We start from the raw sequence: 24943 nt of genomic DNA on the forward strand, positions 1-24943 counted from the left end.
AGCCTTATTGAAGACTTCTCTTCTTTGGAGTTTCCAAAAAGAGATTCATTACAGTTTTTTTTTTTTTTTCTTTTAGGCTTTTTAAAGATATGTGAAATGAGGGCTAAAACATTACTATTTTTTTTTTAATTTTTAAAAATTGTTTTTGTTTTTGAGACAGAGAGAGGGAGACAGAGAGTGAGTGGGGGAGGGGCAGGGAGAGAGAGGGAGACACAGAATCCAAAGCAGGCTCCAGGCTCTGAGCTGTCAGCACAGAGCCAGACTTAGGGCTTGAACTCACAAACCACGAGATCATGACCTGAGCCGAAGTTGGATGCTTAACCAGCTGAGCCGCCCAGGCACCCTTAAAAACATTATTAAATTGACTAATTCCGTTCCTCTTATGCAATAAAGTGAGATGTAATAGTGTATAAGGAAATGTGTTTCCTTATGTAAATGTGTTTCCATATGTATATTCCATTTATCTTAATATGGATGAATCTCTTTTTTAGATCAGTACAGTTGACCCTTGAACAACGTGGGGTGGGAGACCCAAATTCCACATGTAACTTTGGTTCCCCCAAAACTTAACTACTAATAGCTTACTATTGACCCAAAGCCTTAACTGCTAATGTAAACAGTCAACTAACACATATTTTATACGTTATATGTATTATATACTGTATTCTTACAATAAAGTAAGCTAGAGAAAAGGAAATGTTAGGAAAATCACAAGAGAAAATACATTTATAGTACTTTATTGTAAAAAATCAGCACGTAAGTGGGCCTATGCAGTTCAAACCCGTATTGTTCATGGATAAATAAATATTAGGTGATAAACACTTGTAGATTTTATTATGTGAAATTTAGAAATTTAGATAGAAAATCTCCTCTTTGATAAGAAGTGTCAAGAGCCATGAAAAATGTTTGATGCTACACTTTCCCTAAGAAAATATTCTCTAAGATAAAATTCCTATGTAGTATGCTTAGATGAACACTTTGGAAAATTGTGTACACAAAGAAGTGTTATTTATAATAGCGCCACCCCCAAGTAATTGCCTGCAATACAAAAATAAATGTATTTGTAACCATTAAAATAATAGTTATAAGGATTCTGTGGCACATGGAGAACTTATCTTACTATTATCTATTCTATCTATATCTATTATCTTACTCTAATTTTATAAAGCAGAAAAAATTGTTTATTGTGAACTATAATTTTGTTTTTTTAAAAAAAGACTGTTTAGTTTCTCCTTTCCCACAGACTTTGCTCTCCATCTGTGTATTTCTAGCCCCTAGCCAAGTGCATTATGCATCACAGGTGCACCACTTTGTAGAGTTAATGTATTAGGTAAATCAATTATGTATTTTTGAATGTTAGTAGTGATTATAGTAAGCCTTTTTGATTGGGGGTGATTCCCTTTATTTTCTCTGTAAGGTGTTTCTATTACCTTTATAATAGCCTAAAGGAAACAAAAAAAAAAGAGAACCATTTGATGTCTTGAGCTTTTTTTATAGAGGGAGAGGAGGATGGGGTTTTGGGAAGAAGGCTCTAGGACCCATGTGCAATCCAGACAAAACCATGAATCCTTAAGGTTCTACAATTGACGGAGTCAGTCATTAGCAAACGAGTAATTCCCTAGTCTCTAAGATCAGTGTTTCTCCCAGTGGGGATCCAGATCTAGCACTAGGAAGATCCCTTGGGGGCAATTGTTAAACAGGAGTCTTCAGAATCCAGTCGTCTGATTGCTCCTTAAAAAGCAGTCATGGGCTGCTGCTGGAATAATGCCTGCTCCCCCCCGCCCCCCCACCTCTGGGAAATCCTGTTTCAGATGAGGTAGATTGGGGTCTGGGAATGGGTGCTGTTTTCAGGTGCCCAGATGACCCTGGTCATCAGCCAGGTATGGGTATGGGGAGCTACAAGAGAATTGTGTGTTTTAACATAGTGATCGGAGAATGCCATAATAATAAATGGCAGAAACCCACTCCAATGATCCATTCTTTACCTTGAGTTATCTGAAACAAATGCTGAATATGCTCACCAACTTTTTGACTGGGTTCTTTGTCCAAAATAGACATTTATTATGGCATTGGCATCTGTCATTTTGGCACTTGTTGGTGTTAGTATATACATGAGCATTGGATACGGGAATGCTGAAGCCACTTTCCAGAGAGTTTTGACCCCAATCACACCAAGTAAACTTTAAAAACAAGGGAATACATTGTACTTTGGGATCCAGTTTATTGAACTGTATTGTCTAAATTCACTCAGTAAGTGTGTAAGCTCCCCTCAAACTTTGCTTGCTGAGAGTTGACCAGAAAATCAGACCTCTGTAGGGCTAAACTCCTGAAAAATTCCAGAGAGGCAGGCACTTCCTACCCCAAAGGAACGTAGAACCTCTTAGGAAGGGGGTAAAGGCCAGGGAAAACTTTTTTGAAGTCTCTTCTTTGTGTGTACTACCTCCATTATTTACCTATTTTTAATGAAGTCTAATTTTTTCACCAAGCTGTGGGTCTTTGTTGAGAGTTTAAAAAGTAATTTTGACAGTTTTTGTAGTATCTGCTGGCTGGCTTCCAGTCTTTTGCCCTCAGGAACTTCCTTGTTGTGGGGAATTTCACCCAGTTAAAGTTTAAGGCGAAGGGATTCCGGGATGGTTTGTCCTTTGGCCACTTGTTCCAAATTAGTAAGTGCTGAGTGACATTTGGGCATTCTTTGATCTCCTCTTTGGGGTGCCTGGTGATGTCCCTGCCTGTGTGTGATCATCACCTCCCCCACCCCACATCAACTGGAAGATTGATTTCTTCTTCCTTTCTGGAAGTCTAAATTTATTCCTTGGGTGTTTTGCAGTTGCTGGTGGTCAGGGACAGCTGTTCCACCATGCTTGACTCCGAATAATTCTCTGTGATGAAGTCAGCAAAATACTGTAAGAAGCCAAGAAAACAAAAGTCCTTCATGGTCTTTTCTCATTAAGTGTTGAAGAGAGGAAGATCACCCCCCTTTCCCTGGTTTAAAAAAAAAAAAATCAGGAAAAGATGAGATCCTAAACATATTTGAGGCAACAAGATTCAACAGTGTTCTTTCCCCCATATTATATAATTACTCTTTGGTCATTGTAGAACAGCTGATCAGCAAAAACTGAAAGAATAAAAAAACATTGTAATCTGACCATTCAAAATCACACAATGTTTTCTCATGTAGTATTCTCTTTTTTTTTTTTTCAATATAAGTGTGAACGAAAAAGGTTGGAAAGTCTTTTATATTCTTTTTTTGTAGCCCAGTTTTCATTGAACATATCATGAACATCTTTCCATTTCAATTAATATTTTTCTTTTTTTTTTTTTAATTTTTTTTTAAATGTTTATTTATTTTTGAGACAGAGAGAGACAGAGCATGAATGGGGGAGGGTCAGAGAGAGGGAGACACAGTATCTGAAGTAGGCTCCAGGCTCTGAGCTGTCAGCACAGAGCCCGACGCGGGGCTTGAACTCACGGACTGCGAGATCATGACCTGAGCCGAAGTCGGCCGCTCAACCGACTGAGCCACCCAGGCACCCGTCAATTAATATTTTTCTACAGTATTTTTTGATTAGCTGTTTTAATTAGAAAAGTAACACGAAAAATTCAAACAGTTCCAAAGAGTATTCATGAGAAGTAAGTCTCCTTCACACCAGGACCCCCAGCCCTTCTCTCTTCATCGAAAACATTGCTACCAGCCTCCTGTGTGTTCTACAAATACTCCACATACATATGTATGCTTGGGTGTATATGTCTTTTTTAAACTTAATATATCCTAGAGAGCTTTCTAAATTCATATGTATAGATGTAGTCCTTCTTTGCCAGGAATATATAATATTCTACTATTGATGTACCTAATTTATTTAAACAGTCCCCTATGCTGGATATTTAGATTCTTTTCTAATTGTTCACTGTTACTAAACAGTGCTTCAGTGCTTAACATAATTAACATAATTCCTTTATAATTATGCTGTTTATGAATAAGATAATTTTGCAGAGGTGGGCTTCCTAAATCAAAAATTATGTGCATTTGAAGTTTTAATAGATGTTCTACTTCCCTCCAAAAAGGTTACACCCATTTACACCCTACCAACAGAGTATCAAAATGCCCCTTTCCCTCTATTCTGGCCCATAATGTCCATTATCAGACTTTTTTAGTCTTTATAATTCTGATAGGTACAAACGGGATTCTCATTGTTTAATTCATATATATAGTAAAACCTTGGTTTGTGAGTATAATTCATTCCAGAAACATGCTTGTAATCCAGAACACTTGTATATCAAGGTGAATTTCAAGAACCATTGACTCAGTTGTGATCCTGTGACATTCGGTATCACATTACTACTTGTATTGCAAGACATCACTCATTTATCAAGTGAAAAATCATTAGAAATGTTTGCTCATCTTATGGAACACTGACAGAACAAGTACTCACAAGCCAAGATTTTACCATATATATATGAATGGACCTGGGCATATTTCTGTTTGTAAACCATTACATCATGTTAATGTCTATACAATATTCTATAAGATGACTATGCTATATTTAACCAGTTCTTCTGCTGAGAGACATACAGGTTGATTCTTTTTTTTTTTTTTTTTTACCATTATAAATGATGTTGCAGTAAATACTCCTGTATATAAATTTTTGTGCCTCCCTTTAATTTCCTCATTTTTTTCAGTTTCTTTGGGATGTTTGTTAGTAAAGTATAGGAATTCCTTAAAGAATACAATGTTGAAATGGTTTGCTTTTATCAAACTAAATAAGTAAATGGCTGCAGATTCACCTTGTGTGTTGAGGTGACGGTGAGGGGTTTGATTGGGGCGCTACTTTCTTGTGCAATAAATGATTTAAGGTTGTCAGTACCCAAAAAGCGTATTTTTCACCAGGCACTTATCCTCCCACAAGCTCTGTTTTTCAGCTTGCATATCCATATGTTTTTGACTAAGCCATAAATGGAAGCTATATTTGAAGTTATTTTGCTTCCCAGTACATGTCATACATTTCATTCCATATTATTTTAGTCCTTTTCCTTTCCAGTATTCTACTTCTCAGACACCAGTGAAGAGTGAGTTGTGAGTTTTCCGTTTTGCCAAGAGTTACATATTTGCAGAGCTGGAAGAAAATAAAGTAAAAAATATTTTTTAATGTGGGTGATTTAGTCCTGGCTCACAAGACTTTGATTTAGCTGCTTCAAAGCGTCCACTTTAAATATCAAGAAAAATATTCCATTTCCACCCCTATCAACTGCTATAATGCCTGAGTGAATTAGAATGGAACTCTAATCTCTCCCCAAGTGGAACTGGATCATCCCATCTTAATAAAATGAGCACTCCGTGCAGCTGCAAATGGGAAGGCTCCTGGCCTCCTGGCCTCCTGGCCTCCATCACTGATGTTTTTCTACTGCTACTGCCTGAGACCCTGCAATTGAGGGATATTCTGTTGGAGACCCCACTTCTCCAATCTACAACACATCTCAGTCATTTGTTTGTGTATCATCTTCTCTGTCTCTGCCCTGGTTTTAAATACAGAACTTTTCCCCCTGTAATTTGAGGGAGTCCCAGCGCCCAAACCATATTACAATTGAAGGCTTTGGCCTGACGGGTTTCTGCCTGAAACATACTTCCATGTGTTTACATTCTCTGGTGCCTTCTCCAGACCCAACTCTGGCCTTCCAGCTTGTCCATTCTTTCTTCTGTCAAGAAGGCCAACGTGGAACAGTTTCTTCAGCTCTGACTCTGGGAAGGGGGGGCCTTTCACTGAAGGACCTCGAGCTTTACAGTCAATTAACTCTTGGAGCTCAGATTCTGCCTAAGAAAACTTCTTTTTTTTTTTTTTTTTTTTAATTTTTTTTTTCAACGTTTTTTATTTATTTTTGGGACAGAGAGAGACAGAGCATGAACGGGGGAGGGGCAGAGAGAGAGGGAGACACAGAATCGGAAACAGGCTCCAGGCTCTGAGCCATCAGCCTAGAGCCTGACGCGGGGCTCGAACTCACAGACCGCGAGATCGTGACCTGGCTGAAGTCGGACGCTTAACCGACTGCGCCACCCAGGCGCCCCTGCCTAAGAAAACTTCTAATTCTTTAGTCCAGTGTCTTGTCAGGCAGTTATCCAGAACTGTTTCTTCTAAAAGACTGCTCCAGGGGGCGCCTGGGTGGCTCAGTCGGTTAAGCGTCCGACTTCAACTCAGGTCACGATCTCGCGGTCTGTTGGTTCGAGCCCCGCGTCAGGCTCTGGGCTGATGGCTCAGTGCCTGGAGCCTGCTTTGGATTCTGTGTCTGTCTCTCTCTCTGCCCCTCCCCCATTCATGCTCTGTCTCTCTCTGTCTCCAACCAGTCCCATAGGGCAATTCCTTCCTGTCTTCCTGGCTCTCTATTTTTTTGAATATGAGATTGTCTTCCTTTTTAAAAAAAATGGAGATATATTTGACATAACATTGTAATAGTTTGTTGTACAACATGATGATTTGATATATGTACATATTGCAGTGTGTACGTATTGTAACATATGTACATATGTTACGGAAATGATCACCACAGTAAATCTAGTTAACATCTATCACCACACATAGTTACAAAGGTCTCTTTCTTGTGATGGGAATGTTCAAGATCTACTCTTAGCAACATTCAATTATACAATACAGTATTGCTAACTATAGTCACCGCGCTTTATATTACATCCCATGACTAATTTATTTTATAACCGGAAGTCAGTACCTTCTGACAAACTTCACCCAGAATTATTTCCAAATAACAGTTGGGGTTGGGTGTGGAGGTGGGGAGGGTGGGAGGAACAGTGAGTATGAGGTATCAGAATCCTTAACACATATTGCAACCGGGGTTCTTTCCCCTTCAAACCCTGGTCAGTTCTCAAAACCATTGTTTAGTGGGGGTTTCCTCAAAGATAAAAATGTTACAATACAATGGCGCGTATATGACGCAGTTTCTCTGGGCCCTGCCAGACTGAGAATTTTCAGGCTCCAGGGAGTTTTGGGTGTGTATTGAGAAGTTTTTCTTTCTTGTTATTATTTTTTTAATATGTCACCTTTTATTTTGAAACAATCTTAAACTTACAGAAGAGTTTCTAGTACAAGGAACTCCCAGATTTGCCTTTGTTAATTGTTTATGTTTTGCCACATTTGCTTATCTTACTTTCTCTGTATGTATATATATATATTTTTTTCCTTTTTTTCCTGAACCTTTTGAGATTAAGTTGGAGACCTCATGCTCGTTTACCCCTAAGTACTTTAAGTTGTATTTTCTAAAAGAATATGTTCTTGCATAAGCACAGTATAGGGATCCAAATCAGGAAATTTAACATTGGTATAGAATATTGCTTTCTAATCCATATCCGTGTATGAAAATTTCTTCATTTGCCACAGCAATGTCCTTTCTGGCTATTTTGGTTTCTGGTCCAGGATCTGTTAAGGTTCATGTACTGTGTTTAGTCGTCCTGTCTATGTAATCTCTTTTTACCTGGAATGATTCCTGGGCCCTTGTGTTTTTGGATCGTGATATCTTTAAAGAGTATAGGCCAGTTATTTTGTAGATTGTTTTTTAATTTGGATTTGTCTGGTGTTTCCTCAAGGTTTAGATTTCGGTTACACATTTTTGGCAGGAATGCCACATCATCACGAGTGATGATGTGTTCTTCTCATCACGTCCTATCAAGAGGCATGTGATGTCAGTTCATCATAGTATGTGTGATGTTGGCTTTGATCCCTTGGCTAAGGTAGTGTCTGTGGAAGATGGGGGGGAGGAGCTTCGTTTGCTTGGGTCAGCTGGCTCCTCTAATGAGTATATTCCATAAAGACAGTGCAATATGATGGGCTGCTTTTTGGTCCACCAAAGGTATGTGAACTCCTTTCCTTGGGATGACGAGCAAACACCATTTCCAGCATGCTAGGTTAAACTTCTCAGAACATTATGTAATTAACCATTAACATATCTGTGTACGTATACACACAGAGATAGAGTTTTAAACTGAAACTGATGCTTCCATTCATTTATTCCCTATTCTTGCTTCTTACAAAATACACAATCAGAAAGGGCATATATAAATAATTGAGTCAAGTTGTGGTAAAGGGAGACTAAGGCTGAGGAAATAGTAAAGCCAGGGAGAAAAATGTATACCACAGACTCTATGCTAGAGGTGTATGCACATTTAGCTTTGAGACTTGGGGGCTCTTGCAAAGAGGAAGATATGTTCAGTTATAGGAGTCAAAGAGTTTATGAGGTAAAGGCTCGCCTGGTGTTGAGGAGAGACGCAGTTTTATATATATATATATATATATATATATATATATATATATATATACATATATATATATATATATATATATATAGATGCCAAAGAGGGAGTTCTCCCTTCAATTTCTCATAAATGATCTAGACATTGCTCTAGGTGACAATCCTCAAAAAAATCTCACAACAGTGAGAACACCAAGAGTTTTAGAAGGAAGTTTTCTGTGACCTGCCTAAACATTGGGCTATGGCCGGATCTCAGAGCACCAGCCAGGAATGTCTGAAGACCAAAACAAGACCACATACTCTGTTTGATTCAAGGATAAACTTTGGAAAATCCAGAGTTGGAGCTTTATTTGTTGTGTGTATTTTACTTACTTTTGGTTTTAAGAACAAGACCCCCTTGGCACAGCCTCCCAAATAAAACTTAGAGGTATAGGTTTTTGTTTTGTTTTCCTTGGGACCAGAATCTCTTCTGGTAAGTTTTTAAAAGTGGAGCTGCTCTGGTTTCTAACTCCCCTTACCTCCACTCCAAAGCTTACTTATTCCTTTCTTCCTCAAAGATGCCCCGGAACACTTCACAGTGCTGAGAGACAATAGCCCAGAGACGCTAATCCTGAGGTGTGTACTCCTAGAACTTTTCCATCTCTGGATTTCTTCAGAATTTTTAACTTACATAATGTATGAAACACTCTGGTGGTTTCCCATGTGGTCTGAGCAGTGAGCGGAAAGGAGATTTCTATCACTCTGGAGTAGAGGTCAACTGCAGTGCTGGCCACAGCCATGAGGCCCCAGGGGCCCTGCTCCTTGCCCCTCCCACTCTGCTCTTCGGCCACGTGGGCCTCCCTGTTTTGCACAAGTACTCCAAACTGACAGGTTCGCACCTTCCAACCCTAGGACCTCGAACTTACAGTGCCTCAGCTTAGTATGGCCCCCACCCTGATTTTGTGCACTTTATTCACCTTTCTTAGATCACACATCACCTCCTCAGAGAGGCCTTCCTTAACTTCTGTGCCTAATATAGTTCCACATTTATTTGTACAAAGCCCTTTGCTCAAGAATGACATTATGTATTTGCTGTTGTCTCTCTCCCTACTAGACTGTAATCTCTCGAAGGGCCAGGACTCCTGTTAATTGGTCTCTCTAGCACCTGGAAACAGTGCCTTGTACTTGGCTGGGGTTCAGCAGATAATTGGTGAATGGATAATTAAATGAACTGTAGAATGCTGGAAAGAAAAAGTCAACTATAGTCCTAGCATCCAAACACCACCATTATTAATACTTGGATATTTTTTCATTTCAGAGGTAAATGATTTTTTGGGATCACTAGAAATCCTATAAGAACTAGGGATACATGCACACGTTCCCAAAACTTGAATATAGTTTTACTAGATTTCCTAATCCTGCTACCCCTGGTAAAATTCTTTTTTTTTTTTTTTTTGTCCCCTGAGCAGTGCTATCCTGATGCAAAGCACCCACCTGCATCATGTCATTATCTTTGCTAATCTGATTGCCAAACAGTGGCTCGCTCTTACTTTACATTTTTGTGATTCTTGGTGAGGCTGATAATTTTTCTGTGTTTGAATACTAATAGCTTGTTCTATTTCATAAGTTGTTCAAGTTCTCTATTTCTTGGATGTCTGTTGTACTAGCTCTTTAAATAATCAAGATGTTTACTAAAATGATACCTTGTGGAAAGAAAACATATTAAACATTAGCATTCCACGCTGACAACTTTTTCTCCTCCCCTCTCAGTGGGACACAGCTATAGATTCATTTTCTGTTACTTTGCTTGGGTTGCCACGCTTTGCACCTGGAGTAGTTTTAGAATCATTCAGGAAAGCGAACCAATAAAAAGCTGCAATAAACTCTCTCCTGACTAATGAAAATAAATGCATGAATCAGAGTTTCCATTTCCTGCCGGGATAAAAGTGTACCTATTGTCTGAAGATAATAAAATAGTGTTGGTTTTACTATTGCCAGGCCATCGAATTAAATTCAAAGACACAAAGATAACTTTGTGGAGCAGCACGGCAAAGCGCCCAATTTCCTCTTTTTCCAACTTAGGTCATTATTTGCCTAAGTTCGCCAGCTTCATAGATGTGCTTCCTGTCACGGGCCACTTTTGATAAATCTTGTGAGGTCCCATAAATCAGATGGAATCTGAGTAGCACATGCTGGTACTGCTTTGGGTGGAAGAAATGTGATTTCTTTACAGCAAAAGGAACCAGAAGAAACCCGCACGCCAACTTGTTCTGGATACATTACATCTAGCTTGTTCTGGATATATTACACTGATGAAAACTGATGGCTGAATCTTTTAAATGCCAAAATATATGCATTTTAGGTCATGCACTTGCTAGGAACACATAAAAGCCAGTGTTACAGGCATTTCGATCATGTACACCTCCGAGAGCACAGTTACCTGGATACTTGCACACTGGTCTGTCAACTATACTGCTGTGTAGACAGGTAGAGAGGATAGCAAGTGGGAGAGTCATCTTCTGGTACTAATAATTCAGAGTCTCCTGTGAAGCATCGGCCACTTACAAGTCTGAAACTAGAAGAGCTGGGGGTATCTGGAAGACCTAAGGTCCACCTGTCAAATTTGGGGCGCCTGGACGTGGTTTTAAGTCTTGACACAGTGAGGCCAGGAACGTAGGCATCCGGAGCTCTGTGCCTTATCAACCAAGCCGGCTGAGAAATTGCCTTGTGGTTATTCTCACCCAGCATCAGAATAAAGGGCTCAGTGTGAAGTTGGGATAGTACAGCTTCTTGGTTTAATACTTTACAGATTTTTGGAACCAAATGGACCCTGAAGTGAAAAGTTGCCTTTTTTTTTTTTTTTTTTTTTTTTTGCTGACCTTGTTGGACGGCTAATACTGTTTCTGGGAAATAAGAGAAACAAGCGGCTCATTGTTGGCAGGAGCTGAGAGAGACACAAGAAGGGCGCGAGACGTGTCTGCAGCCCTTTTTTCCTCTTCATTGTATCGTGACTGAGTCAAGGCTGGACTGTGGCTGGATTTGTCTTTCTACCTCTATAGACATGTGTTTTCCATCAGACAGGGCTGCGTGACACCTGACATTGGCCAGTTCACATGAGTTAAGCCATGTACGGCCCATAAACAGAGAGGAAAAGACCCACAGCTGCACTCAGACACTCTTGACGCTGAAATATTTTTGAAGCTTGATGTGGCTGGGGCTGCACATATGTCAGAAACGATTTACACCTGTATGTTTTGGCTTCTTCCTGTTGCATATCATTACTTTCCAAAATCTGCTGTGGCCAGAAGGTCTAGTGTTACCTGATGGCAGCACCTTTTCTTGTTTAAACCTTCCCGAATTATGAAATGTAACTTTTCAAAGTGATCTGATTTGTAATTTTTTTTTTTTTTTTTTTTTTTAATACTGAAGAAGTGGGGCTCCTGGGTGGCTCAGTCGGTTAAGCGTCTGACTTCAGCTCGGGTCATTATCTCGTGGTCTGTGGGTTGGAGTCCCGTGTTGGGCTCTGTGCTGACAGTTCGGAGCCTGGAGCCTGCCTCGGATTATGTGTCTCCCTCTCTCTCTGCTCCTCCCCTTCTCATGCTCTTTTTCTTTTTCTCAAAGATAAATAAATATTAAAAACAAAAAAACAAAAAAAAACACTGAGGAAGAAAGCCCTATATCACTCTCTGTAAAACCAGATCATGCAAACATGTGATTCATATTGATTTCATCATTTTGTAGTAGTAAATAAATTACATTAGTCTACATTAGGCTTTTTCATGAAATCGGGAAAAGATAGGGAAAAGGAAACACATCCTTGTCACTGAATTTATTTTTGTTTTAATGTTCTATTTATTTTTGAGAGAGAGAGAGAGACAGAGTGTGAGTAGGGGAGGGGCAGAGAGATAGAGGGAGACGCAGAATCCGAGGCAGGCTCCAGGCTCTGAGCTGTCAGCACAGAGCCCGACGTTGGGCTCAAACTCACAAACCTTGAGATCATAACCTGAGCCGAAGTTGGAAGCTTAACCGACAGAGCCCCCTAGGTGCCCCTCCTTGTCACTGAATTTAACTCGGTATGTACTTTTTGATTATTGAAGGTGAGCAGCACAGGCCAGCGAATGGTGATCAGTGCAACTGATGCCAGCCATGGCATTCTGGCATATTCTGTGGGCTGCCTAGGTTTGTCACAGTCTATGCCTATGATTTGTGCAGAGTCATTTATCCTTCCAAGGGTCATCTCTAAAATGGGTGAATTGGCCTACGCCACTGGTTTTAAATTGTGTCCCAAGGTCCCATGCCAGGATTTTAGGGGATGTGAGTGAGCAGAAGCTAAGCTTTGTTAGTATCTGGACTCCAAAAGCTGTGTCTGTTCAACAGATTTTTAAAATTGGTTTGATACTGTCGTACGAGAGCTGAGAAGTGCCTGTAGGAAAAGCAGAGTGAAAGCAAGATCAAGATGATTTAGAGAAGATAGTCAAAAGGGCTGCCATTTAAGTGCTCCTTTACCCACTGGTACCAGCTCAGGATCTAGGCTTGCTTTGAATTGAACCCCTGCACATGAGGGTTGCCTCTGCTTCATGTCATACATTGGCTCTGGGGAAGGATCTTATTGCTAAAGAAACATTTGAGAACCTGGTCTACATGAACTCAGGTCCCTTCAGCTTGAACTTCTTTAAAAAAAAATTTTTTTTTTTTAATGCTTACTCATTTTTGAGAGACAGAGAGAGACAGAGTGCAAGCAGGAGAGGAGCAGAGAGAGAGGGAGACACAGAATCTGAAACGGGCTCCAGGCTCTGAGCTGTCAGCACAGAGCCTGATGCGGGGCTCAAACCCACAAACCACGAGATCATGACCTGAGCCAAAGTCAGTTGCTTAACCGACTGAGCCACCCAGGCACCCCCCTTCATCTTGAACTTCTATGGTGATGGTACAAAATAGGGTGAATACATGGCCCCACCGGTAATGAGCATTGTGGAAAAAGTGAGTTTGTAAACCACTAATGATAAAACAGAGCAAAATGAAATGGACGCTGAGCAGAGAACTATGCTCTGGAAGTAAAGAGAAAACAGTGACAAAAATCAAGCACTCGTTAAATATTCACTTGTAAAATTATGGGAGTAATGGTTACTACCAATTTCTGACCCATAAACCCCGAAACTTAGTATAGTATTTAATGTCTGTGCATCAGTAAGGCATATCTGAAGTACACTAAGTTATTTTTGTTCTGTTTCTATAAAGAAAGTCCATATCATTGGTGTTGGTTCCAAGGGGTAAGTGGAGACTTGGCTCCTTCTTCAGGTCTTACTTATAAAGAGCACAAATCCAGCTCTCAGGAAGATGAGAATTGGTTCAAATCACTGAAGAGAATAGCTCAGTGTTTCTTAAAGGAGCTTTTCTTCAGCATGTATGGCCCAACCAAGAATCCAACAGGAAAGATTTCCTGACTTTCAGACTTAATCAAGTGCATGCTTATGAGTGATGCAATGCAGTGTCATAAATAGTGCTTGATTTCCTTAAAAAGTTACAGACTAAGTGGAGGAGTGATATTTCCTCTCTGATTATCAGATAGATAATGTGGATGCAAAAGGACAGTCAGCTAGTTGTAATCCATGGAGGGCACAGTGAGAGCTAGTCTGGGTGGACTGCCTGGCTGTGGTTCTAAATATCAAATGGTTACTTCATACTGGCATTAGTTCCTTTGTAAGGAAACACATTAGAGTGGAAACTGGAAACTTTGGAGGTTCTACTACCATGAGTTAGCTCTGGGGCCATGACAGTCACAGCCTACGGTGACCAACCACCCCATCTGCCTGGGCTCTCCCAGATGTAGCCCTGATATCCTGTGTTGCAGGAAACCCCTCAGTCTCTTGTAAGATCAGGACAGTTGGTTGCCCTTTGTGACAGACCTCAGTTCCAGCATTTGCAGAGTAGGGACAGAAAATGAAGTGATGATAGAGCTTTCTATTCGAATGGTCACGATTCAGGAGCCCTTGTGATACCCTCTTGTAGGGTAATTATGTGTTTGGAAGGTACTTCTCATGCAATTTATATAAACTTACTAGCTCAGACATCAAACTGAGGAAGTTTCCTGGATCCCAGATCAAGTGTGTATTTGAATATTTCCTATTCACCTGCTTTGAGGAAACTGCCCCCAGGTATTCAAAGCTCTAAGTCAGCCTCTTTGAAGCTCTCCCCTCTCTCAAGGGAAGATGTTTGAAGGATTCTTTGGAACATTTAATGTTATTTTATCACAGAAGCAAGTAAAAAAAAAAAAAAACTCTGAAAAAATAGGTTATTTTTGAATATATGGAAGTAAAGTTAATGCAGTAAGGTTTTGCTCACCACCTGTGAAAACTGATACACAAGTTAAACCATCTTTGCAATTTTCCTGTTAAATCAGCCTTTGCTTATGGAGAACTTAAGCAGATATTCTGGCAGTCTTTTCTAACCCTTGTTTTCCCTGTGTTTTGCTTTTCTTTGTTTTTTACATTACTTTGTATCATGAACAGTAGTAGGTGACCCTAGGCAAGTAACACCACTTTGTTCAACACTCACCAGGCTGCTGTGTTCCTGTCTCTGGCTCCATGTCCTACACATCTGCTTAGTTGACTGTAAAGGGCTTAGCACATAGTAAGAGCTTAATAAATATTAATTCATCTTCAGTTCAAATTCAACACACTGCCAAGACATCTGCTAAGTTGCAGTGGACCAGCATTTCCCAGTATTCCTGCTCTGGAGAACACTAGACTTCCAAGTTTGAGAAGTGCTGCATTTTATATCTTCTTCTTGGAAAGTCTCACTGTCTGTTAGAACTTTAAAGGCTCTGAGGAATCCTGCAATAAAATGAACTCTTTTAACTTTATGTAGGCCAACATTTCCCAATCTTATTTGACCATGGAACACCTCTGGAAGCAACTATTATTATTATTATTATTATTATTATTATTATTATTATTTTAATTCTAGCCTAATATCTATTTGCTCCCATAGAACACACTATAGACCATGGTTTTTGTGGGTTTTTTTTGGAGTATTTATCCATTTTTTTATATACCCTATAAAAATTGTCCATTTTTATATACTCTATAAAAATAAATTAATAGTATTGAAGAGACAATGTCCTGCACAGTCCCTGGTATTTACTAAAGACGTGCTTACTACACACACACACACACACACACACACACACAGGTTTGGGTTTTTTTAGAATAATTTCAGGTTTACAGAAAAATTGAAAAGATGGAGTTCCCATATACACTCTCATTCAGTTTCCCATATTATTAACATCTTATATTAGTATGCTACATTTGTTGTAATTGATGAACTGGTGTTGATACATCATCATTAACTAAAATCCATACTTACTCAGATTTCCTTAGTTTTTACATAATATCTTTTTCTGTTCCAGGGTCCTGTACAGAATACCACATTACCTTTACTTGTCATGTCTCCTTACATTGTTCTTGGCCATGATAGTTTCTTGGACTCTCCTTTTTTTGATTACCTTGATAGCTTTGAGGAGTACTGCTTAGGAATTTTGAGGATTCCCCTCTGTTGGAATTTGATATTTTTCTCTGATTAGACTTGAGATGATGGGCTTTGGGGAGGAAGTGCTGTTTTTGTCACATCTTATTGGGGCTCCTGCTATCACTATGTCTTATCATTGTTGAGGTTGACCTTGATCATCTGGCTGATAGCTAAGAGTTCTCCATTGTAAAGTTACTATCCCCCTCTGCCCATTCAATACTGCACTCTTTGGGAGGGGGTCACTATACACAAACCGCTGCTAGGGAGCAGGAGTTTTGCTTCCCCTCCTTGAGGACAGTGTATTTACATTAAATCAGGAGATTTGTCTTTTCTCCCTCCATGTATTTATGTATTCAGCCTTGTGTTTATATGAGTGTGAACTCATGGGTATTACATTTTTATGGAACTAATGAACCACAGTCATCAACATGTGACACTTTCTCCATTATTGGTAGAACACAGTTCTATCACAGATCAAACACAGTTGTGGAGTAGGTGCTGGGGTGCTCCCCAAATCCTAGAGTGCTTGGGGAGGCCTTCTCCCTCACTTAAATGGAATTGTGCCTCTGACATGTTGACAGAACCATGTGTTTTTAAAGGTTCAACTTAAGGGGTGCCTGGGTGGTTCAGTCTGTTGAGTATCCTACTTCGGCTCAGGTCATGATCTTGCGGTTGTGAGTTTGAGCCCTGCATCAGGCTCTGTGCTGACAACTTGGAGCCTGGAGCCAGCTTCAGATTTTGTGTCTCCCTCTCTCTCTGCCCCTTCTTTGCTCACACTCTGTTTCTCTTACTCTCAAAAATAAATACACGTTAAAAATAAACATAAAAGATAAAATAAATAAAAATAAAAAAATAAATAAACATTAAAAAATATAATAAAGGTTTCAAAGTGCCAGGTATGGTGACCCCTCAGCTGCGAAGTTTGTCAGAAGGAAAAAGAAGGCTGAGAATGAGGTGAGAAATGTATACGTAGCTACAGACTTTCCTCTTTTTCCTCCCCAGACGCACAAGTGAATTGGGGAGGAAGACTTGAAGGGAATAAAGTAATTTCTGTGTCTTTCTAGGTCTTTGGCTTTCAGCACACTGTTGTCCTTTCCATAATCTACTCAGAGCCAGTTCCATCCAGGCCTGTGATGAATTTTGTAGTTGAACCTAACCCCTTAACATTTTGTTTTCTTCACTTGGCATTGTGTGTGTGTGTGTGTGTGTGTGTGTGTGTGTGACCAAAGCCTATTTTTAAAATGAGGGAAGCAAGCCCAGGACACAGAATGGCAAGTCACTGAACCTCTTCGAGGCCAAAAAGACGTTTGTCAAACATTCCAGGAGGCGCACTGGGCAGCCTCTGATTCACTGGCCTCCCTCGTAGTCTGCAGCTCCTGGCTTGGAGAAGCCGCCAAAGCACTTTATGGGCTATTGCTTTCTATTCCCTTGTGCTGTAAAAGGCAAAAGTTCAGGGGTGAAGCCTTTGCCTTTTTTTTTTTTTTTTTTTTTTTTACATATTTGTTTCTTAGGTAGCAAATGATATGTGGGCTTAGAACTGAGTTCAGGAACCTTCCTCCTTGAGCCTACTCTTGGGTCTTTGTAGAAGTGACCAAATGTTTTTGCTGGAACAGTCCAGAGGGCTCACCAGTGTACAATGCCCTCAGCAGCATTAACCAAAGGGTTGTATCCAACGTGGATACTCAACCCCTGCCACACCCCATTCCTATGTTGACTGTTTATTTCACCAAGGACACAGTCATTGAATTAAAAGGGTGTTTGGATCTCAGATGCTGTGGAGTTTGTTTTACTCTGTTTTCTTTTATACTAAATGATAGCAGTGAAATGTTTCTGGCCACATAGCTACAGAGCATGGTTATATTGATTTCCAAAAACAGAAGAGAAAGCCAATTATTGAAGGAGGGAGGAAAAAAGAAGAGATGAAAACAATGAAAAAGATAAATGTGGGTTTAAAATTAAATTCTGACGCTTGGAAGGAAAAAAAATAGATGTCTCTGCTTTAGTTTTCATGCATTCCTGCTTCAATGGAGAAATCTTCTGTTTGGGTTATTCCTTTCTGTGGGGACTGGCAAAAGTCTAGAGCTGATGAGGTCTTGAGCTTTTTTGAGGCATTTAATGGCAGTCTGCCCTTAACTGCTTTGGCCTCAGAAACTGTATTTTGGATACTCTGCCCCCCTCCTTTTTTTTTTTAACTGAACTATTGTTCTCTCCCTAAAATGTTCTGGAATATTATCCCAAGATGTGTTCTATTCATTGCAGATTTACATGTTTTGCCTTCTTGTGCTCTCCTGAGGTCCTCCCCTCTGCTTATCTTTGTCTTCTTTTGCCCCCATTTTCTCGGAATAGCTAGCAAAAGCAGTGGTTTTAAAGAACCTCAACCATCAGTAACATTCATGAGCTGCAAGCTCAGAGAAGGTTAATAGTTCGAAATGAATTGACTAGATGGAGCAGAGTGGCAGGTTGAATCATGGGCACCTCGGTGGACCCAGGATACCTGGCTTCTAGGCCCCTGACCATTTTATGACCTTGACCAAGTCCACTCTTCCTTTGGGTGCTGGTTTCTGTCTTCTGTACAAGGAGGAGCTGTACCAGGTGATCTCTCAGCTTTGATGATCTTGATCATATTCTTAAGCCTTATTTGTTGCTTATCAGATAATTTGGGGGTTATCTCCTTGAGCTCCATCAAGAAAATACTGAGTTTGATGCATACATGACCACGTTTTTATTTTATGGTTTTACTTTTATATTTTTTTGTTTTATATAAGTAATAAATGCACATAGGAAAACTACAAAATGGTACAGAGGAAGAAAAGGAAGATCTCCTCCCATCTCTGACCCTTGTTTTCCTCTCCAGAGGCACCCACCAGTCTCTTGTGTATCCTGCTAGAGAGATTTGCTGTGTATGTATAATATGCTCTCTAGGGGTGGCTCAGTCGGTTAAGCGTCCGACTTTGGCTCAGGTCATGATCTTGCGGTTCACAAGTTTGAGCCCCGTGCCGGACTCTGTGCTGACAGCTCAGAGCCTGCAGCCTGCTTCAGATTCTTTGTTCCCTCTCTCTCTGCCTCTCCCCCATGTGCACCCTGTCTCTCTCTCTCTCTCTTTCTCTCTCTCTCTCTCTCTCAAAAATAAACATTTTAAAAAACAGGCTCTCCCTTTCTAACTGCAAGCAATAGCATGCTCATGCATTTAGTTCTATCCCTTCAATTTTTTCCCCCCTCGGAACAGTGTTTCCTCTATGTTGTTCATTTAAGTACCCACAGAACTCCCTCATTCTCTGGAATAGTTCTGTAGAATTCCTCTGAATAGAGGGATCATCATCTCCCTTTGGTGGATAGAATTTGTAGTCTTTTGCTATGATAGACAGTACTGTGGTGAATCTTCTCATACACAATCCTGTTGGTGTGTGTGCTTGACCTTGAAAACAAACTCTTGTCTAAGTTCCCCTCTTGTCCCGTCACTATAGTTAATAACTGGAGATGTGTAATCTGCATAATCAAATCTAAATTAAGTGGAAGAAAGCAACATCTCCCCCGTTCCTCCCTATTGATGTCTCTGTGAGGTCTGGTGTTTGGAAGACGAGCCAGGGTGTGGTTCTCGAAGAGCTCTCCCAAGTCTTCACCTCCCCCAGATAAGGAGGCAGACGCTAATAAAATCTGCCGAGCAGCCTTTGGTTCTGGTGGAGTTGAGAAACAGTCCATTGTGAATGAACTCGGGGCAGTCTTTGAACACTGACAGGGCAGTTTTCCCGAATCACTGAAGATGGCCTCCCTCCAATGTCCTATCATTAACTTACCGGACCCCAGTCACTTTTAAAAATTAATAACCTCTGTACTGCCAACCAACAACCTAGCTTTTTTAACCTTCTTTCTCCTAGTCTGGGGATTTCTGATTGGAAATACTCAATTCACAGATTTCTCTTTTTTGTCTATAGCAGTTATGGCAGAAAAAAAATAGGAGCATACTTTCTCAGAAGTTCAGAAATGACTGTCCCTGGAAATAATCACTGTTCTTCCATCTAAGCTTCCTTCTGGCCTGAAAGAAGTCTTATGGATTAAGCCTTTCCGGATATCTGGACTTTGTCTCACTTTAATCTGTATTTTAAGAGCACTTTCCCCCTGTGATACAGTGTGTGCACAATCCCTGACCCCTTACCCAGGCCTTCTAGTAGAGTTTGTAAAATGCTCTAACAGTTTCTAGAATTTCATTCGAGAAATGAAACACTCATTCCCATTATTTTGCATCCATTGTGGCTGTGCTTCTTTTCTCCAACTGAGAACATAAGAAATTGCCAGCTGGTTCCATTCATTCATCCCACAGTTTTACTGCGTTTCCCTGTGTGCCAGGAATGGTGCCAGAAGGTGAGATTTCTTTATGGTGAGCTCAGTTTAGAAAGGGAAGCCTGCACTTGATTAGGCAGAGTACTCCACAAGCATCCTTACCTCCCCTTTAGGAGCTCGTTAGCTCCTGTCCTCATCAGCAGACAGTTGTCCATCTTTCCGGACCTTCCTCGAACCCTTCCCCTTTGTAATGCAAACAGCTCTGGGCCCAGGGCCCTGTGTTGATGACCCTGCTGTTTCAGTGGGAAACTTGCTTGCTATTGAAGGCAAACCGTGTTTAGCAGGCTGTCCTCAGTTTCAAGCAGCTGTTACTGTTCTTCACTGTAAGGTGTGGCAGAGGGTGGCCAAGGATGGTTGGAAGATCAGGTAGACAGGACATCAGGAGGCCTCCACATTGACTGGTTCTACCTGCTGCTAACCAGAGTACAGCCCTTTACCTCTCCTAGGTTTCAATCTCTTCTACAAACTAAAGCGATGGACTAGATAATTTCTAAGAATCCTGACAAAGTCGAACACTAGCATTCCACAGCTCCACATATAAATTCACCTCATTTCTTCACACATTCCTTCCAACAGCCTGTTAATTCCTGTGAGGGCAGGAGCTATTTATCCAACGACAAGCCCAGTGCCTGGCACACAGGAAATGCAATAAAGATTTGAGTGGGTTATAAATAAATTTTTAAAAAAAGAATGTTTTTACCCTACCTCTACCCCCATCCGGAGGAAGTTCCTGCCGTGGAATTAATTGTTGCATGAGGAAACCAATTTGTCTCCAGAAAATCTGTGCTGGTATCTTCCAAGTGTGTGTGTGTGTGTGTGTGTGTGTGTGTGTGTGTGTGTGTGTGTGAGGGGTCTGCATATACATTTAATATATGGTTGATTAGGCTACTTTAAAATTCATTTAAGAAAAGTTAGTTATAAAACATGTTTCTATGTGATGTCCATATAGCAAACCAAAGACCTAAAATATTTAACCTTTAGACTTTAAACAAAATATGTCTAGGCACCTGGGTGGCTCAGCTGGTTAAGCATCTGACTCTTGATCTCAGATCAGGTCATGATCTCAACGGCTCATGAGTTTGAGCCCTGCATCAGGCTCTGCACTGACAACATGGAGCTTGCTTGGAATTCTCTCTCTCTCTCTCTCTCTCTCTCTCTCTCTCTCTCTCTCTCTCTGCCCCTCCCCTGCTCACTCACACACTCTCTGTCTCAAAATAAATGAATAAACTTAAAGATACCAATAATTTTCTTTTTTAAAGGTAGTGATCCCAAATGTGGCAAAAATCAGGAGTTTTTCCTCAGAAATGAAGTATATAAAACTCTATGTTGTTTTGGTTTCTAATCTAAGAGCAAATAGAAACCAAAAGCATGGTTTTCTTTATTATAGGATATTGCCTAGGCAGAAGTTAAGCACATTTAACTGGTAAATTGTTTTAAGAAAAACTAGCACTTTTTAAAAATAATTTTTTTGTATGTGGGAATGCCAATTATAGAATTTATTGAAGGATTTTAAAATTATTTTTTTAATTTTTTTAATGTTTCTTTATTTTTGGGAGAGAGAGTGAGACACAGGGTAGGAGAGGGGGACACAGAATCCAAAGTGGGCTCCAGCTCTGAGCTGTCTGGACAGAGCCTGATGCAGGGCTCGAACTCACAGATCATGAGATCATAATCTGAGCCAAAGTTGGACGCTCAACCAGCTGAGCCACCCAGGTGCCCCCGGGGGTACCCTTTGCGAACAAAGCATCAGTGGTGTCCTGCTTCTGTGTAGGTCCCTAGTCTAGGCGCTTTGTTTTACGTCTTTGCTTGTGAATAACTCATCCATCCTAGATAATATTGTCCACCATTATGTATCTGTAATCTCATGTCCTTCCTAGCTCTGCTGTAAGCATGGAGGTTGTCTGAGAAAGTGCACACACACCCAGATGTCCTACTGAAAATTAAATCATATGTTGTGGTAACCTTTTGTGGAATTTACTTTTGACCACTATGTTCTTAAAGGCTTAAAATATGCTCTAGACACGGGGAAGGTGTGAAATAATTTTTAACAGGGCACAAATGCTGAGTTAATTGAGTCAGGAGTAGGGCCAGTATCTGAGCCTCCATGAATTGAATTTAAGGTAGTAATTACTTAAACATTAATGATTAACAAGAAAGTACTTTGGAAGGAATCTCAGGAATCTATACTTCAAAGCACAGAGCATTCTGATGGGCTCTTTTTGATAAGTATTATAGGCCCTGTTCATTAATCTCCTGCACGTTCTCTCTTATAGTGATGAATCACCAGCACCAACAGCAAATGGCATCCACTACCCTGAGCCAGCAGAACCACCCTACTCAGAATCCACCAGCAGGGCTCATGAGCATGCCCAATGCATTGACCACTCAACAGCAGCAGCAGCAGAAGCTTCGGCTTCAGAGGATCCAGATGGAGAGAGAGAGGATTAGAATGCGCCAAGAGGAGCTCATGAGGCAGGTATGGCCTTCTGTGGTGCCTGCTGGAGGCTCCGTGATCTTTGGTGCCAAGGCTGGAGGGTAGGTGGCTGCTAGCCTTCAGGGTAAATCTTTCTCTAGAAGCATTAAAGGCCCAAACCCTACTCCAAACCGTATGAGTAGAACCCAGTTTTTCCTCCCAGCATCTACCTGCATTGTCTTTGTAGCCAAACATATGAGTACAAGGACTAGAGGTGTTAGCATGCTGCCTTTGAGTTCTACTGCTAATCGTTAGAAGGAAAGGAAGACTGTGTTCCAATTATCTATTGCTGTGTAACATATTATTCCAAAACACAGTGGCTTAACAATAGCCATGTTGTTATATCCACAATTTTGTAGGTCAGGAATCTGAGCAGATCTCAGCATGTAGAATTCTGCTGTACATAGTGTTGACAAAGGCCGCCTAGTGCTATTCAACTGGTGGGGGGGTTGGTCTGGAGGGTCGGTCCAAGATGGCTTTACTCAAGTGCATCGCATCATGATGAAGATAGCTGGAAGACTGGGCTTGGTTGGGACTAAAACCTGGAGCATCTAAATATGGCATCTCTAGCTAGCAAGGCAGTCTGACTAGTAGGACATATTGCATAGCAGCGTGGGTCTCCCAAAGAGAATGTTCCAAGAAACAAGAAGTAAAGCTGCCAACATCTTACGGTCTGGTTCTGAAAACTGTCACCAAGTCACTTCTGCCATATGCTCTTGGTCAGAGAAATCACAGATTTGCCCTAGATTAAAGCAGATAGTAGAAGGGGATGTTCCATGGACAAAATGACAAAGAATTTGCAACCGTCTTTGGTTTACCATGGAGCATAAAAAAGAATTAGGGAAAATTGAGGGAGAATGAGAAGGAAAATGTTTGCATATGGGCTCTGATAGAGTGGGTATTGATCAGGCACCTTTGTGCCATACTCCATTCATTCATTCTTCATTCATTCAGTCAGTCACTCGGTCAGCGGATAGAATGTTGCTGTGTATTCTCTACGGGTCAGGGTCAATGCAGCATTTCAGAAAATGAATAAAAGACAATCTCTGAAGGAACCCACAGTTTTCTGCCTCCTTGGTTGCTTGGTCTGTGCAAGAACAGAATTATTTCTTCTGTGTTGCTAAACTAATGTAGCCTATGTTTTTAGGTCTCATAAATCTTGCTGGCTACATTTTAGGGAAGAAAACTTCCGTTTATTGTTCTAATTCTTCAGACTTTCCTTTTTGACTCACATGAAGCAAGATACATGGGTGGCTTCCTTTCACTCATTTAAGGAAGTGAGTAGTTTTAAGTGTTCCAGAGAGCTTTCTTGCAAGTGTTGTGGGGATATCATGGTAAACACAACTTTTTCTTTTAGTTACATCTCAGACTTTAAAAAATATACATTGACATCTATAAATGAATAATGTATTTCTCATGAAATAAATTCGAAGATGAAAGTATGTATACTGTGTGAAGTTTTAAAAACATGGTGAATTAAAATAATTCTTTAGACACGGCCTTTGAAAATGAGGGCAATGAATATAAATTGTGCTTTGTTCTTCAGTAGAACTATCCTCTGAATTTGAGGAATACAACTTCATAATATAACTACAGTTGTGCCTCTTTCCCTGAGGATTTACGTCTGAATTTTCATGGTTATTTCAGGGTAACAGTTGTTTATACTGTTTTTAGATAGACAGTATCATGTTTCTTAGCAGGAAGTAATTGTATTATTTTTTTGTCTTAGGATAATAATTCCATTTGGGATATTTTTTCTGTTTTGTAATATAGACCAAATTAAACAGTATTATAGTAGCATTTATAAGCTTTCTCTTAGTTTTACATTTAAATAAGCTTTAGTGAGTTTTTTCTTCTTACACAAAGCTATCACCATTCTGCGAAGAACTGCTTGTTTCTCAGTTTCTGCCGCTTTCTGTGTTTCTCTTTCTCTTGCCCCACCTCTTTCTTTCCCACAGAAAGTATTTCTGCAAAGGGGTGGGGAAGAGTGCCCCAAATTGTTTCTTTTATTCCAACCATAGGTGCCTTTGAACCAGAATGTAGTATTGATGGTTCGTATTACAGAAATGCCAACCAAGTTCATTAAATACTGATCCCTTGAGGCTGTGGGACTAGGAGCATTTTGCTGCATCATATTGTGCAATTCTCCTGTACAGCACAGTGGGGAGAAACGTCCAGATTTGCTCATGGAGGCTCACATAGTTCACACTGTGTGTGTGTGTGTGTGTGTGTGTGTGTGTGTGTGTGTATGTGTTGTAGTTAGGAGGAGGAAAGGAGATGGAATGGATGGTTCTGATGTCTTTTTATTTTTATTATGGAATACAGGAAAAAAGGCCTAAAGAAACTTTTTAATTGTGGAAGGTCTCCCCACTCCCATCC

General features: G+C 40.4%; 1 protein-coding gene across 1 annotated transcript in view; it reads left to right on the plus strand.

Annotated features, from left to right (window-relative positions):
• The window catches only part of WWTR1 (WW domain containing transcription regulator 1), a 135163-nt gene that overhangs the window by 87108 nt on the left and 23112 nt on the right, over positions 1-24943 (plus strand). The window contains exon 4 of the mRNA XM_007086314.3: positions 22365-22567. Coding sequence (XP_007086376.2) covers positions 22365-22567 — 203 coding nt within the window. The remainder of the gene's footprint in view (positions 1-22364; positions 22568-24943) is intronic.

Source organism: Panthera tigris, chromosome C2, assembly GCF_018350195.1.
Source record: "Panthera tigris isolate Pti1 chromosome C2, P.tigris_Pti1_mat1.1, whole genome shotgun sequence".
Lineage (NCBI taxonomy): Eukaryota > Metazoa > Chordata > Mammalia > Carnivora > Felidae > Panthera > Panthera tigris.